Source organism: Crocodylus porosus, unplaced genomic scaffold, assembly GCF_001723895.1.
Source record: "Crocodylus porosus isolate Cpor-Errol unplaced genomic scaffold, CroPor_comp1, whole genome shotgun sequence".
In the NCBI taxonomy this organism is placed as follows: Eukaryota; Metazoa; Chordata; order Crocodylia; family Crocodylidae; genus Crocodylus; species Crocodylus porosus.
This window is the reverse complement of record NW_017728947.1, coordinates 14,180,069-14,191,857: the sequence shown is the minus strand read 5'-3', so window position 1 is coordinate 14,191,857 and position 11,789 is coordinate 14,180,069. Positions and strand designations below refer to the sequence as shown.

General features: G+C 45.9%; 1 protein-coding gene across 3 annotated transcripts in view; it reads left to right on the top strand.

The window, feature by feature from the left end:
* The first annotated feature begins 11 nt into the window (after positions 1-11).
* The window catches only part of SCUBE2 (signal peptide, CUB domain and EGF like domain containing 2), a 73,930-nt gene continuing 62,152 nt past the window's right edge, over positions 12-11,789 (top strand). For all 3 annotated transcript variants that reach the window (XM_019552135.1, XM_019552134.1, XM_019552133.1), the window contains exons 1-3: positions 12-116; positions 3,120-3,242; positions 9,165-9,290. In XM_019552135.1, coding sequence (XP_019407680.1) covers positions 44-116; positions 3,120-3,242; positions 9,165-9,290 — 322 coding nt within the window. In that variant the 5' untranslated portion in view covers positions 12-43. The remainder of the gene's footprint in view (positions 117-3,119; positions 3,243-9,164; positions 9,291-11,789) is intronic.

The window sequence follows — 11,789 nt, the reverse complement described above, 5'->3', positions numbered from 1 at the left end:
GCCCAGCCTCGCAGCACCGCACCGCACCGCGCCGCCGGGCTCCATGGGGCTCCGTGGGTCAGTCGTGCTGCTGCTGCTGCTGGCGGCTCCCCACGCGCGGTCGCTGCTGCTCCCCGGTGAGTGAGGGCGGTCGCGCGGGCTCCTCGGTCGGGGAAGGGCAGGCCGGGGGGGGCGCGGACCCCCGGGCCCCTGCCCCTGCCCGCGCCTCCCTGCGCCACAGCGGCTCCAGGGCTCGAGCCTGGGCGACGGGCTGAGGAGCTGCTGCAGGTCGCTCCAGGCAGGCGGCCACCGCGCGGAGCCTGGGGGTGGCAGGGGTAGGGGCAGCTGTACCTGGGGACTGATGGCCGTGAGCATCGGGAAACGAGTGGGGAAGGGGCAAAGTCCACGTTGGTGCCTTGTCAGGCGTCCAGTGGCGTTGCCATCCGATCCAGCAAGGCGTTGCGCCTGATCCTGGCCCGTGCAGCAGTTCCACTGCCAAGTTGAAGGCAGCGACGTGTGTGCACCCTTTCTTGTCCCTTCCCCAGTGTGTCTCCCCCCAGCTCAGGCTGCTGGCCTGCCAAAGAGACCTCTCACTCCATGCCTTTAATAGCGTTCAGCCTACTTCTGTGGTTGCAAGTCCTGCGGTTTGGTGTATGCTAGCAATGCCTTTCTCCGACTTTATTTCTTTGTTGCCTTTCATTCACCTTCTGGAGCTCGTAAGGAATTAACAAGAAAAAAAAGACCCTGCTCCCCTGTAGAAGGCATGGCAGTCGTTAGACTTGCACATGCTGTAGTTTCAAAAGGAAACAGCTTGTGTCTTGCCTGTCGTTGCGCCTGCTGCTGACGGATGCATCTATTGGCACAAGTGTGCAGACAGGTGCCTGGACAGTGGGACTTGTTACATGGAGATAAAGCTAGTTTTCCTATACGTTTAAGGCTTCTTTCCTTTTGAGCTCCTCCCTTCCAACATGGTTTTCTACTTCTGTGCTGTATATCTATATCCTTCTAATCAGATTTCCTCTGGTGATTCTCACTGCTCCTTTTCTTCCTGCTCCCAATACTCAGAGATCCCCTTTTCAAAACCCTTCCTGGTGGAGCCCCATAACCTCAGGTTTTGCTGATCTCCCCAGCCCGGCACTGATCTCTTAATTTTCTTATGATTTTTGCCCAAGGCATCCATAGGGTGTTATCCAGCAGTCTGTGATCTGTGAGCCATTGAGAGTCAGTGGCATATTTGATGAAGTTCTGGAGAACGGGGTGACTGCAGTGCTGGCTTGTTGTCTTGGGTCCTGGTTCATTTCAAGAAGTTACAACTATGTGAATGCTTTTCCACATAAGCATTGCTGCAGTTGCTACAAGGGTATTTTGTGATTGCAAATAGAAAGATAGATGGGCTGTGCGAGTGTGAGTGTGAATTTGAATGTGAATGAGGGAGGAGGTATCTATAAAATGATTTGTTAGGATTTCATAGACATTACAGCTGGAAGAGACCTCAGAAGATCATCAAGTCCAGCCACCCACCCAAAGGGCAGGAAGTCAGCTGGGGTCATAGGATGCCAGCAATATAAGCATCCAATTTGCTCTTGAAGGTGTTCAGTGTAGGTGCTTGAACCACCTCCAATGGCAGGCTGTTCCAGACCTTGGGGGCTCGGACAGTGAAGAAATTCTTCCTTATGTCCAGCCTGAAATGGTCTTGCAATAGACCTCATCGTCCCTTGGGGCTCTCTGGTGAACAAACGTTCCTCCAGATACCGGTGGTCACCCATGATATACTGTGGTCCATGCTATGAAAAAAATGGTTGGACTGCCAAATACAACATTGAGACTGGGGGACCTGTTCTTCAGACGATTTGCCTGTAGTCTCAGTTCCTCCTCCTAGGATCTTCTTTTCTGCCCTCTAGGACTCCCCTTTTCTGTTGATCTTTCTTCCACCATCCACTGGCATTCCTTTTTCTTTCTCTTGATTTGCATCCTCTTTTACTGTCCTAGATACTCCAGTTGATGGCACACAGTTTTTACAACTCCTCTTCCTCTGTCTACACTTCCTCATCCCCAGGACCTTCTCCTCAGCTGATTTTCCCCCCCCCCCCCCACATTCCCCTTGCTCTGGAGTTTCTGACTGGATATTTTATCTGTGCTGTCTACACTGTGTCTGCTATTTCCAGAAAGGAGCCTGCTGACTGTGTGTTTCAGCAACATTTCCACTGGATATGAATTTCACTTTTTACTTAAAACAATAATTTGGGACCTGTAAAAATACTTGAATAGCCATCTGGTGAGTGGTAAGTAAAAATGTAACATTCTGAATCTCTTGACCAAATTGAATGTATGTCTCTGGAAAACTTTTTGTTAGTATGAAAACATGTCACATTTTCTGAGGGTGACATCGCTGTCATGAAATATGATTTTTTTTTTTTTTCCAGTGGTTGAATACTTATAGAGTAAATCTGTCTTTTACCCCTGTACAGAGAGCCGTAGGGGCTTGTTTTCTGCTGTTGTAAATTGGTGTAGCTCCATGGATTTACCCAGCTAAGGATGTAGCCCGTAATGCATAAATGCAGATACATACCTATGTGCATATATACCGTATTTTTCGGACCATAAGACGCACTTTTTTCCCCCCAAAAGTGGGGGGAAAACGAGGGTGCGTCTTATGGTCCGAAGGTGTGTGTCCCGGGGAGACGGGGCGGAGCTTGCCCGCGGAGGCGGCGGAGCCCGAGCGGGACATCCGCCGCTTGTTTAGACCGGAAGCCGGCGCCCGTGCCGGTGGCCGGGAGCCGGCAATAAAAATGGCCGGCCGGAACAGACGGGGCAGGAGTCCGAAGGAGGGACTCGCTGCCGTGGAGACTGAGGCTCCAGGAGGGGTGCGTCTTATGGTCTGAAAAATACGGTAAATATGTGGCAAGCTATTCTAAAGGACACAGATAGCTGGGCAGAATGTTGTTGCTGTTATTATTATTAACAATCATCACGCAAGCTCATATTCAGGCACCCTGAATCTTTTTCTATCTTTCTGTTTTCCTTCTCTGTGCATGTGGCCGTACCACACAACCTTCATCAATTGACCCAGCGGAGATGTGCACAGACATTTCTGCATTGCTGTTTTTGACATTTCTTGTGAATCTGGTCTTGCTTCACAGATGTGGATGAGTGTGCTGATGGGACAGATGACTGCCATCCAGATGCTATTTGTCAAAACACCCCAAAGTTGTACAAGTGCACGTGCAAACTGGGTTACAGTGGTGAAGGGAAGACATGCAAAGGTAAATTTATGGCAGCCTTGTGCTGTGGCCGGTGTTGTGTATGTGCCAGCTTACAGAACTGCAGAGAGCGTTCCTGGAGACACTTTTGATGAGTCATTGACAGCTTATGCCATTTAGGCTAACAATAGACCTTGCTAAATGAAGCGAATCAGCTGTGTCAGAATATGTCAGCTTTCCACAAATGCCCAAATTTGTGGCCATGACAGGCTGTAATAATTTGTGGCACTTCACTGAGGTGGACATCTATTTGCTTTATGGTTGGAGAGTACAGGCAGCCAGGAGTTGCCCATGCTCTCCAGCCACAGGAGCTTGAGAGCTTAAGGAGGAAGCAGACCAGCACATCTGGTCTGCTTCATTGGGCAAAACACACATTGCCCATTGTCCCACCTGTTGATGCTATGGGACAGTGAGTGATGTGTTCTGGGGTTTGAGGGGCCCAGTCCTGCATACCCCCAGAGCTCCCACATAGGATCACACGCCTCAAGCCCTGAGAGCTTCTGCCTGGCTTTCTCTACTTACCAAGATGTGCCCCTAGCTCTCCAGGGAACATCTGGATAAGTGGGGAAAGTCAGGGTTTCGCTACTTGTAGAGATGGATCTCTGGGGCTCATCTGGCTATACATCCCCAGGATCTCTGGGGTGCATTTGTGTGAGATGGGAAATTCAGGGTTTCCCTGCTTACCGAGACATGTCCTGGAAATTCTGGGGACATGCATCTGTAAGTGGGGAAAGCTGGGCAGGTTCTCTCAGGGCTTGAGGGGAATTCTCATGCTTGGGAATTCCTAGGGGGTACAGGATCAGGCTCCTCAAGCCCCTGAGCCCCTGCCTGGTGTGACTGGAGAGCATTGCCCGTACTCTTCTGCCATAAAGCAAATAGATATCCACCTCAGTAGAGTGGCACAAATTATTACTACCATGTGTCACAGCCACAAATTTGGGCATTTGCAGTATGACAAAAGGTATGGACTTCTATGTTCTTTTGCTTTGTGCAGCCATAACATTTTTTTATGGCCATGCAAAAGCAAAGAAAGGTGACATCTACTTCCATCCTAAGTCTTACGAAGTCCAGAAATTTGATATATTTTGCATTTGATTATATATCTGTATGCGACCAAAAATCTCATAACAATAAAAGACATCAAATACAAACACAGACTGTGTCCATCCGTCTGCCTAGATTTACTTTACCAACAGACTTACTAGGGGTGCACCGATAGAGATTTTTTTTGGGCTGATACCGATGGCTGATTTTTAATGAGCCATATCAGCTGATACTGATCCTATAGCTGGTATGCATCCTACAGCACAGAGAGCAGCAACTGGCTGGTCTGTTGTGGGGCAAGGAGTGGAGGGAGGGAAGGGACATAGGGGGAGCAGATCAAGGCCCCCATGGTGAGGGAGGGAGTGGGGCAGCGCCAGGCTCTGCCTAGTGGGGCGTTAGGCCAGGCTGCGCTTGGGGCGGTGGCGGCGCTGAGAGGAGGGGTAGGGAGAACTATGGCAAATCTTGTGGTGGCTCTATCCCCCCTTAACCCCCCTCCAAGTACCACTGCTCCCCACCCTGAGCACAGCCTGGCCCAGCCCCCAGTGGGAAGAGTCCGGCACAGCCCCGGCCTCAGCCTGCAATGGCAGCCCGCCCTTGTCCCCTGTGCAGATTTGGGTACATACCTCCTGGGTTGCGCATAGCAGTGGGAGGTGCCCGCCCGCCCGCTCACAGCTGTCCCATCCTGCTGCAGCTGGGTGGTGCTTGCCCCAGCCCCACTCTGTCCCTCACTCTGGGGGCTTCAATCTGCTCCCCCATGCCCCTTCCCTCCCCCCACCCCTTCCCCCACAACAGACTTACCAGCCAGACCAGCTGCTCTCCATGCTGCTGGGCTACGTTCCTGGCCACCTGTGTGTTGTGCTGCAGCTGTGCGCATGCATGTGGCATTTATTGGGCACATTATCAGCCACATGAACCAAAAAAAGCTGATGCTCTCAGTTTTCCTTATATCGGTGCTGATCTGATATGGGACCGGTGTATCAGTGCACCTGTAAGATTTACAGTGCCTTTTTGAAAAAGTTGTGGCCTGAAAGAGGAAGAGCATGTCTTGACTCTGTCAACGTAACAGCAAAACAGAAGAAAGTCTTTGGACTGAAATCAATGTTTCCACTAAAATCAATGGCCAAAATTCCACTGACTTCCATGGGGTTAGGTTTCATAGCTTTTCATATCAGGATGGAACATTGTGGTAATCGAGTCTGACTTCCATCTAATACAGGCTGTACTAATTCCAATGTAACTGAAAAATTTCCAGGAATAGACAATCCACCACAGCCTTAGATATATTGTTCAAATGGCTACTAAACTTCACTGTTTAATTTTTGTGCCTGTCCTCTCCCTGCCATTATATCCAGTTATAACTTTGCCTGCTAGAATAAAGCACCCTTGTTTTCAAATATTCTGTTTCTCATGGAGGTACTTACAGACTGTGATAGAGTCATTCCTTTATCTTCTGTTTAATCAGCTACCTTGATTTAAGCGCCTTTAGTTGTCCTGTAAGACGAGCTGTCAAATAGGCAGCCCATCAGCTATACACAGCCTATGAGGGGTTAACTTGTAGCCTGTAGGGCAAAGCTGCTGCATTGGCATGGCTCAGGAGCTCAAGGGTGAATGCTGCCACTACTTGCCCCCCCACTGCCTTCCCTGCTGACAGATGTGGGGATCTTCTGCTGCTCTGGTAACTAAAATCAGTGGCAGGGAAAAAGTGGAGGTGAATGTTAGTGTCTTAATCCCTAAGATCTGGATCCTCTCTAATTTTGGAGTTGTGGATGCCAGAACTGGGCACAGTATTCCAGTTGTGGTTGCCCCAGTGCCAAATGCTGAAGTAACATAATCTGCTGAGTCATACTTAATGTTTATCTCTTCATACATCCAAGCACTGCATTAGCCCTTTTGGCTGCAGTGATGCACTGGGATCTCAGGTTCAACTGCTAATCCACCAGGACACTTGAGTCCTTGTCCGAATCACTGCTTCCCCAGGGGCAGTCTTTTGAGTTCCAGGGATCTAATCTGTTAAAGATAGTCAGCTCTTGATAACATATGACTAACAAATACTGCATTGATTCATTTAAAACATTTTATATTTCATGAAATCAGCGGTGAAGATTTGTGCTTAAATCTGCATTGAGGTAGTACAAAACCAAATGTGAAACTAATCATTGCAATAATAATTATGCTCATAAAGAGCCTGACATCCCCATGGCTCCAAAGGGGCTTTATACATTTTCTATGATCAGGGCCATAAATTGTGCCTGAGACAGGAGGCCAGCCCCCAGCTTGCATGTGACATGAGCTATGGAGCTTCTAAATCTCTCACAGCAACAGGCTTGAGCAAGGCTGGGTCACTATGGGCCTGGTCCACCTTTGTTTAAGTTAGTGGGCATCTTTCCATTGGCTTTGGCAGTAGTTGGAATGGCCCCACAGAAAACAGAAAATTATATTTATAGTTGAGCATCTGATGAAAGTGTCAGACTTTCTTAGGCTTTTTCAAGTGCTGCAGACAGTGAACACACAAGGAAACTAAGCCACTTTATTTAGGTACCTAATTTACCTACCTTATTTAGGGGCCTTCTTTAACCACTGATGTGGGAAGAAGGTAGCCAAACTGCTATGAAGTAACCATGCAGAGCTAGTGATTGGAGCACAGAACTGTGATTCAGGAGATCAGCATTTTAGTTCACTGATTTGCTGTGTTGGTGTCCTCTTTGTGTCTCAGTTCCCTCCCCTCACCCCACAGAATGGTCCTAATTGTACTTTTAACCCACTGTAAGATATTGGGGTTTTTAAAAGGCTTTATCTGCTCACAAAAGTTTACTACACTAGTGGAGTTTAGTGCTTCAGTCTTCCTCCCAATATTGACATAATTACATCTGACTAAAGTAGGAATTCTGTGGGCCAGATCCAGCCTGTGGAGCCATGTCATCTGGCCTGTGGGTCTCCCCATGGGTCCAGAAATTTGGTGGCAGGGGAACAGTTGCATTATTAATGGCTACTCCCCTGCTGCCAAATTACTGGACCCATGTGGAGACCCAAAGGCCCTGCACAACATATCCAGGTGCATGGGGTCAGGCTGGCATGTGTCCAGGTCTGGGTGCTCCACTGCTCATGTTTGGCCCTCTCCTCTGTGGCCAGGCCAGGTGTGCTGCATTGGTGTGTTGCACAGCTGGATCTGGGTGTGCAGGGTTGTATCCACAGATTGACCTGTACACCAGCCCCATGCAGGATCTGGTCCACAGACTGACTGTGTGCCACTCATACCCCTGGCCTAGCTAGTTTCATGGGTACAAACTCTAAGAATAGATGGAGCCCAAATCACTGATGAGCATGGGATGCTGTTGCTTTTGAAAATTCTGCTCTAAGAACCCCTTGGATGAAAATAATTAGGTAAAATAGTGGTGCGTAAGTTGTGCAAAGTAGTGTTAATAATGTAATAAGCATTATTAGGTCAATGATGAATAGAGATGGACCTGAATCAGTAACCTGAACCCAAGTTACTCCTCTCCCCCCTTTCAAGGTGATGCAGAGGAAGGAGGTGATCTTGAGATTGTAGATAGGTTCTGAATTTGACATCATTCACTATGTATACTCTGGGTCAAACCAGAATTCCAGGACAAAACAGAATTCCAGGCTTGGAGGATTCAAGAGCTGTATCCTCTTTAATAATAAATTGCAGTTTGATTGGTCAGACTTTGACCCGACTCTGTTGGGTTCTGGGTATTGTCTCTGTTTGTCTCCCTCAGTCTCTATAACCATGTAGGGTGAAATTCCCCTTCTGCAGACAGAGGACCAACACAAGATCTGGGTGCCATCTAAATCTCATATAAGCCTCTGGCTGTACAGCAGGTTTAAGTAATTCAGACCTGAATTTTGTTCTGTGAGCCAAACCTCACGTCTGCCAAAGTCGGCAGCAGTTTTGCCATTGATTGCAATGGGCACAAGATCAATTGAATTTTGTTTTTAAATTAAATGAAATCCTTAGCTTTATAATTAGTTTATTTTGCTCAAAGGCTTTATGTGAAATATTGTTTATCCTATACAAGTAGAAGCCAGATCAAGTTCCACATGTTCAATTTCTTCATTTAGAGAGAGAGCAAGACAGCACAAAGTATGGGTTATTTGTTGTTTAATTTGAAATAAAGAAGAGAGAAGGGTAATTTGGGACCAATATCTAGATTTGGTGTTTAAACTGTTTTTAAAATATTGATTAATAGAAATGGTCTTGTGAATGTTTTCCTTTTTTTAAGTAATGATTTTTTTCTTTTGGATTTAAACATCTTTATGCAGTTTTTGCAACCCAAGCAATGCAGTATAATGTTAGTACAGGGGAATCAGAAGCTAGGTTGACTTGTGTGTGTTAGTTTTTGAACCCAAGTGAAACCTCCATGGAAAATAAGCAACATGCAACAGTGATGAGTAAATTAGATATTTTAATTCTTTCCATTTTAATTATATGAAGCATTCTTACTAAATTAGGGAGGAAATTTGAGTGTGTGTATGTTCAGTGGGGGAAGTTGTTAAAAGTAGAATTTGAGTCTACTACAGATTGATTTTTAAATTGGTGTCCCTTCATTGACTTCCTGGAGTTACTCCCTATTTATACCAATGCATAGAGAGGAGAATCAGGTCCATGATTTTTAACATAATACTGTCTATTTTAAATTGAGTTTTAGAAAGTTTAAACTATAATATAATACTGAATGGGAATCCTAATGCATTTTGTCACTTTGAGAAGCATTCAACAAATAATATGTTAAGTATAGTCTATTTGCAAGACAATAATGATTTAAGGGAGAAGTTGTTGTTCACATTTAGACAATCATGTCATGACCTGTCTATAACACACAAGCAAGCATCCATCATATTGACTTTTGCTTTATTCCTCAGACATTGATGAATGTGATAATGACTTCAATGGAGGCTGCGTACATGAATGTTTCAACATTCCAGGAAATTATCGCTGTACGTGTTATGATGGCTTCATGTTGGCTCATGATGGCCATAATTGTCTCGGTAAGGAAAACATTGCAAATATCAATCCTAATTTAAACCTTTAACCTTGCAGATATACTTATGCTTTCATAGTACTGTATTATTTAGACAAGAATGATATATATTAGGCAAAGGGATTCCAGGTTCTGACATACTTGTGAGTGCTCAGTAACTTATTTTTCCCATCTGTAAAATGGAAGGATGATGGTGCCACACTTTTTTTAGTCACGTTAAGGTCTTTGGATTATAAATTGCAAAGTATCATTTATTATTATGTTGAATGAGTTTTTTAGTTAGTAAATTGACCTGGCTATTATCATCAATATTTCCCATTTTGTTGGGATTCTAATTTAGGGTGAAATTCCAAATACATGGGAGTAGTTAGGGTTCCCATCTCTGCATACAGATGTATCGTATATTGTCTGTGTTGCCATAGTATCTCAGCACCTCACAACATCAACACCCTGTGAGCTAGAGAAGTGCCATTTGCACTGTTTTACAGGTGGAAAACTGAAGGGTAGTTCCAGCATCCTGGAACAAAATAAAAACTTTCAGTACAAAGGACCAGAGCTTCAAAACTACATTGTGCCACAGGAAGAGAGCAGGAGAAACCATGGTCACTGCCGATATCTTGTGCCCTTGCAATATCAGGAACTTTATGAATAAGACATACCCCAATGACTCCCAACCACAGTACAGAGAAAGGCAAAAAGCTTCATCAGTCTCTGCCAGTGTAATCACCTGGGGGGTCCTTTCTGACTCTAGATCTGGTGGTTGGTTTAATCCTGAGCCCGAGAGCAAGATCTACCAACCTGCCATCCAAAGAGGCTTTTCAGTCCCATAGGAGTACCCTCATACTCTTCCCAGTAGTCAGTCAGTCTCTGACTTCAGAGGAAAACAAAAAGGAAACCAAAAGAAACTAACAATAATAGAAGGTAAGTTACACATTGAGGAGGGGAAGAAATCTTTCCTGGCCCTTATTGACAACCAGTGGGAGGGAGCCCTACAGAATGGTATTATTTACAGTACAATGAAATCTGATTTATTAGTCACTGGAATAACTCATCACTATGGTTTTATTGGTGCACTGAATCCCTGTCATAGTGCCATTCATTTGTACAAAAACACTTGGTCTAATTTAGTATCTCTTAAAGTATAAATAGTAATTTCCAAATGTACACACATTAAATCTCAATTACATTTGTACTTGATAATTAGTCATCTTAAAAAGTACTGACTTATGCCCACAATAGCACCTGTCAAGTCATATGATGCTTGCAAAGTATCAGATACTCTTCTGCTCAACAAGAGTTAAAGGGAATTTATACACGTGCTCCTGGAGTGGGGGAGGGAAGGTGCTTTGCTTAAAGCGGCTCTGAGAGCTGCTCTGATTGAAGTACCTGGAACGTCATGTGTGTCAACATCCCCTCGCTGAGGGGAGGTGGCAGAGGCACTTTGACTGAAGCTCATTGAGTGGGCTTTGGTTGGAGCGCCCCTGATGCTGTTTTTCAGCACGGGGATGGTGATACACGTGATGCTGAAGTCTTCTGGAGTGTGGTAATTGCCACACTCCAGCAAGCTCGATTAATCCAGTCTACTGCAACATGCTGTAATTACAGTGCATCAGAGCAGCTTCGCTGCACGTGTATAGGCATCCAGTATGCTCAATTATTTTGTTTTGCAGAATTATCTTCTATTTTGTAGATGAGCACAAGCAGTGTACACAAAGAATCTTTGATTATTTTACTCTGTCATTTAATCAGGTAATTCTTATATAGCGACTACTCTGAATTTTTATGGTAAGAAATTGTACATTAAGCATTTATCTGTCTGTAGCAGGGAGCTTGGGGCTCCTGCTTTAAGGGAAGACAAGCTGCAGGTGAGGCAGAAGGCAATCAAATGAACCGCATGACCCAAAAAGGGCTGGGCTTGCAGTGTATAAGACCAGGGCCTGAGCAGCAGACAGTCTAGCCCTGGGAGCCATGGAAAAGCTTGAGAGAGTCCAGAGGAGAGCCACGCACATGATTAGAGGATAAGAGAACAGGTCTTATGAGGAGAGGCTGAGAGCCATGGGACTCTTCAGCCAGGAGAAGTGAAGGCTCAGGCGTGACTTGGCTGCAGACTATAAGTATATAAGGAATGTGCATCAGGAACTGGGAGAACAGCTGTTCACCATGGCACCCCAAGAGAAGACAAGGTCCAACAGTCACAAACTCCTGGAAGACTGTTTTAGTCTGGACATAAGAAAAAACTTCTTTACCATATGAGTCCCCAGAGCCTGGTATAGACTTCATCCAGAAGTAGAATCACAGAATCACTGAGTGGGAAGGGACCTAGACAGATCATCGAGTCCAACCCCCTGCCATAGGCCAGAAGGAGTAGTGGGGGTGGCAGCGGTCATAAGACCCCAGCCAGGTGCCTATCCAGTCTCCTCTTGAAGATTTCTGGGAAGGTGAGAGCACCACCTCTCTGGGAAGCCTATTCCAGGCTCTGGCCACCCTTACAGTGAAGTAGTTCTTC